Source organism: Galeopterus variegatus, unplaced genomic scaffold (genome assembly GCF_000696425.1).
Source record: "Galeopterus variegatus unplaced genomic scaffold, G_variegatus-3.0.2 Scaffold950, whole genome shotgun sequence".
NCBI classification, from domain to species: Eukaryota; Metazoa; Chordata; class Mammalia; order Dermoptera; family Cynocephalidae; genus Galeopterus; species Galeopterus variegatus.
Window position 1 is genome coordinate 158,672 of NW_007727061.1, and position 4,992 is coordinate 163,663.

The 4,992-nt window shown below is 39.2% G+C and overlaps 1 protein-coding gene across 1 annotated transcript in view; it reads right to left on the reverse strand.

Annotated features, from left to right (window-relative positions):
• Positions 1 to 625, reverse strand: part of ZBTB10 (zinc finger and BTB domain containing 10) — a 36,624-nt gene extending 35,999 nt beyond the window's left edge. The window contains exon 1 of the mRNA XM_008573672.1: positions 222 to 625. Coding sequence (XP_008571894.1) covers positions 222 to 317 — 96 coding nt within the window. The 5' untranslated portion in view covers positions 318 to 625. The remainder of the gene's footprint in view (positions 1 to 221) is intronic.
• Between the last annotated feature and the right edge of the window lie 4,367 nt (positions 626 to 4,992).

Consider the following 4,992-nt stretch of genomic DNA (forward strand, 5'->3'; position numbering starts at 1 on the left):
AGGGGACCGGGAAAGGGGCTGGGCCGCGCCTCCGGCCTGGGGGCGGGGGTGCGGCCGCAGGGAAGGAAGTCGGCCTAGGGGCGGGGGACAAAAGGCCGGGCGGCCGGCTGAGGGTCCCGGGGAGGGGGCGGGAGTGTGCGGCCGGGGCCGGGCTACGCGGAGGACAAACAGCTGGTGAGTGTCAGGGGCTGGCCTCCTCCCCGCTGCCCACACGCACCTACCCGCGCCCGGGACGCACATTTTCCTTCTCTCGCCACGAGTTCACCTGGGACTTTGGAAATAACTGTGCGTTGGGAGCTGCGCTCCAGCCTTGTCATTTGCTGGGGGTGGGTGGCGGTGCCCAAGGAAGTGAACTTATTTTGTTCCTTCACAAAGCCTGGACCAGGCGGTGCCTTTCACGCGAGGAGGTTACAGCCACGGACACCTCCTCCTCTGATGCATTGTGTGCGCGAGGCGGCACCTCGGGCCCAAGGCAACAATCATTTCACATAAAATGCACCGCCCCGAGTGTCTTATTGCTGTGATGAAATGGAAATTTAAATAAAAGGTCGAACACGTGCGTTCACTGGGAAGTATTGACATGGGTGTTACATCACCAGCAGCCAATCAGATAACTCCAGCCGTGTTTATACTTCTACAACCACCTTGTGAGTATTACAGTATGTCATAACGTTATAAATATTAGGCAGGGTTTTCCCCAGGAGCGGGGAGGAGTCTGCCTATACGGACGTTGTGTGCGGCACCGAATATTGTGTGTTAAAAGACAAGAATTTTAAGACTTCTCTTTTAAACTATTTACATTGCGTATGGAATTTAAATTGATTAGAACAGATTGGGCTGGAAATGGATTGAGCTGGAAACGAAACTCCCAGAATTATAATGTTAATCGAGTTTTTCAGAAAAAGATTTTCCAATTTAGAGTTCTTTTACTCCTACTTTGAAATTTTTAATATGCTAAATTTAGCAAATACGAAAGTGTTTAGATTTACTGACTTACAATGAGATGTTCACAAACTATGGAGGGGCTTTTTACTCTTTTAAGATATTTATTAGAAATTGATAACACCAAGGTCACGGGTTCAGATCCCCGAACCAGCCTGTCGCCAAAAAACCCACAAAGAACAAAAAACAACAAAAAAGAAATTGAATCATGAAGGGCTGGCCGGTTTTCAGATGGTTAGAGCGGGATGGTATAACACCAAGGTCAAGGGTTCAGATCTCCATACGGGCAAAGCCGCCAAAAAAAAAAAAAAATTTGAATCGTCAACTAATATAAAATATGTTCAAGATAATTGTTAAGTAAAAAAAAAAGATACTAATATGGCAGGGTAATTTTTTTACATTAATAATACATATGAGGGCCAGCCCGTAGCTCACTCGGGAGAGTGTTGTGCTGACGGCACCAAGGCCACGGGTTCGGATCCTATATAGGGATGGCCGGTTTAGGTCACTTGGGAGAGTGCGGTGCTGATGGCACCAAAGCCATGGGTTCGGATCCCTATGTAGGTATGGCCGGTTGGCTCACTTGGGAGAGTGTGATGCTGACAACACCAAGTCAAGGGTTAGGATCCCCTTACCGGTCATCTTTTAAAAAGAAAGAAAGTTTTTTCTATTTCTAAAATAAGAACAATACTTAAAGCTTTGAGTATATAAGATAGAATATAGAATATGGTATGTTTTTCAAGATTAACTTTAAAAAGCAAATTCTCCCAAACATTATAAAATACCATTTGTCTTAATATTTTTAAATGTACTAAACACATGCATGCACATCCAGACTCATATATATTGATTGTATAGATTTATTAAAGCAACTTTCACTTAATTCACTATAATTTTAGTACCTATGTATATTAAACAAAAAACATTAGTTCTATCTTATCGATTAAATATAATTTTATAGCCTTATAGCACCAGGGTCATGGGTTTAGATCCCTGAACTGGCAAGCTGCAAAAAATATATATATAGGTAAATATAATTTTAGGGGCTAGCCAGTTAACTCAGTTGGTTAGAGAGTGGTGTTATAAAGCTAAGGTCAAGGGTTCAGATCTCAGCACGGACCAGCTGTCAAAAATAAATTAATTAAATAAATATAATTTAAATGTAAAGAATGGCACTACTACTCTGCCTCAAAAAGATTTTGGCTCTGAGTTATTTTACCAGTAATAATCATATTGTCACCTGGCCACCAGTGATCAACAAGCTTGAAATTCTGATGTAGGTCCTCAGGTTGGTATAGTTTGTATGGCTTTTTTTTTTTTTTTTTTTTTTTTTTTTTTTTTGTCTTGCTTTGTTTTAGTTGTTGCAAAGTTTAAGACAGTGGAGTCTGTGACCATGATCTAATTTGTAACCTGGAGAAATGAGAGAATTCTGCCTACCGTGACTGTATATAATTTGTAATGCATATGGAAGAATCTAATAATAATAATATAGTGGTTTGTCCTCAATGAATTGTTTTTTTTTAATTCTAGCCACTTTGCAAATAAATATATTATTATACACACACACACACACACACACATATATACATATACATATATATATATATTTTTTTTTTTTTTTTAAAGATGACCAGTAAGGAGATCTTAACCCTTGGCTTGGTGTTGTCAGCACTTTGCTCATCCAGTGAGCGAACTGGCCATCCCTATATAGGATTCGAACCCATGGCCTTGGTGTTATCAGTACCGCACTCTCCCGAGTGAGCCACGGGCCGGCCCATAATTTTTTATATTTTAACCACCACAGACTCCTCCTCCATAAAAAGAGGGAAGAGTTATTAAAGTTAATTACTTATCTAGGATTAAGGTGATGGGAAGTGAAAATGGACTTAAGAATTTTTATTTCAACTTTAAAGTCTTTTTTCCCCCCAAACTGTTAAATTTAAATCTTTGCTGCTTCTCCTCTTACCTTATGTTTTGTAAAATCCACATTGTGTTCTGTCTGGAATTATGCTTAAACATGGACTAAGTAGGAATGAATGACACCAGATTCAAGTGGTATAAATAAATGACTTAAATTCTAGGACCACTGAACTCCTAACAGCCAAACAGTATCAGTGAGTAGTGTGCATGAGTGTGTGTGCACACACTTGAATATTTATAATTTTTTATATATATTCAGTTGTCTTCTAAACTCTGAAGGAACATCAAATCAGAAACAAAGTTCCTGTGGATAGTAATCACAAATCTCTCAGATTACAATGTAACAAGGGAACTTTGAGTAACAGAAGGGGATCTCCTACTCTGTAAATGGAATTTTTAGGAATTCCCCACCCCTTCCAGTCTCCTATTAGCAAGTAGGGATCTGTTCTCCCCTCTAACCCCTGTATTTACTGTCAGGGTTCTACAATATTTAAGGGAATTCCCCCTTATGCTGACCCGGGGAACCCCTCAAGAATGGGGCATCCCCAACCAATATGGCCCCTAATTTCATTTTAGACTATGAAAAACTGATGTGATTTACACTTGATACTGTCTCAGGATAACTCTGTGATGGGGCTTAACTCCTATACCTGGCTCAGCTGATCTTAGTGGTCAAACTTGAGTGTCTTTTATTGCCTTGCAAGAGGTACTTCATCCCTGTCAGCACTTTGCCTCTAGGTTCTAGGGACTTTGGCCTGTGCTTCTGTCTGTGGGATTGGTATGGCATGGATCATCCACCAGCGTGAAATACATGATAACAGGAACTGTCTTATGCTCCTTGCCCCACCCTTCCATCCTTAGCCTGACACGTGGTAGGCAATTAATAAATGTGTGTTTGAATAACTTACATCCCTCCCTTGTAATCTATTTTGATAGACAACCTTTTCTTCTGTTTTCACTTTTTTTTTTGGCAGTTGACTGGTAGTGGGTTCAGAACCCACTTTCTTTTTTCTTACTAACTAAAAAACTTTTTTTTCTTTTTTTGGCAGCTGGCCAGCAAAAATTTATTTTTAAAGGTATCCAGTTAATGTTTCCATTGCATTTACATTAAAAGCAACAATAATCAGATTATAGTTTAATATAAATGATATTATTAGTGCCATTTTCTGTGTAGTTTACTGTGAATTATAAACATTTAATTCACACAACCTCCTTGTGAGTTAAATCAAGGTGAGTAGTATTATCCCCATTTAACAGATGAGGAAACCCAGGTACAAAAAGGTTAACCAGTTTGCTCAAGGTTCTTGAATGACGCAAAAGTTAAGTTTGTAAGGTTGCAGATAAGGATAATACCCTCCAGTATAAGGCACGCTTAGCTACTAAAGTACATATGATATACTTAACAATGTTATATCTGCATAATCATAAGCTACACTAAATTTTAAACTTTTTTGTTCAAATATGCTTAGTAAAAAAAGAAAACAAAGATCAGCCATTATTTCCAGTACCCAGAATTAACCACTATTGTGTAAATAGTCTTCTTTTTCTATGCCTAGCCTAGGTTGTTTTTTGGTGTTTATAAGTTGGATCCTAGCATATTTGTACTTTTAGTTATGACAGACAAAGGCTTAATATCATTGATATACAAAGGGCTCTTATAAATCAATTTTAAAATTAGTAAAAGGCATACAAAAAACAAAAAGCAAAAAATAAATAAAATTAGTAAAAGACAAACGTAGAAGGAGAAAAATGTGCAAAGGACATGTATTAGAAAATCACATGAAAAGAAAAACAAGTGCTATCGTCTGAACATTTGTGTTTCCCCAAAATTCATGCGTTGAAACCTGACCCCACAAGGTGATAGTATTAAGAAATGGGGCTTTGGGGAAGATCGTGAGGACAGAGCATTCAGAAATGGGATTAGGGCCTCGTAAAAGAGGCCCATGAGAGCTTATTGGCCCCTTCTACCACGTGCATTGACAAAGCCTCTGTGAGGAAGAGTCGCTCACCGGACATTGAACCTGCCAGTGTCCTGATCTTGGATTTCCCAGCTTGAACTGAGAAATACATTTTTGTTTTGTTTTGTTTTGTTTTTTAAAGATGACCGGTAAGGGGATCTTAACCCTTGAC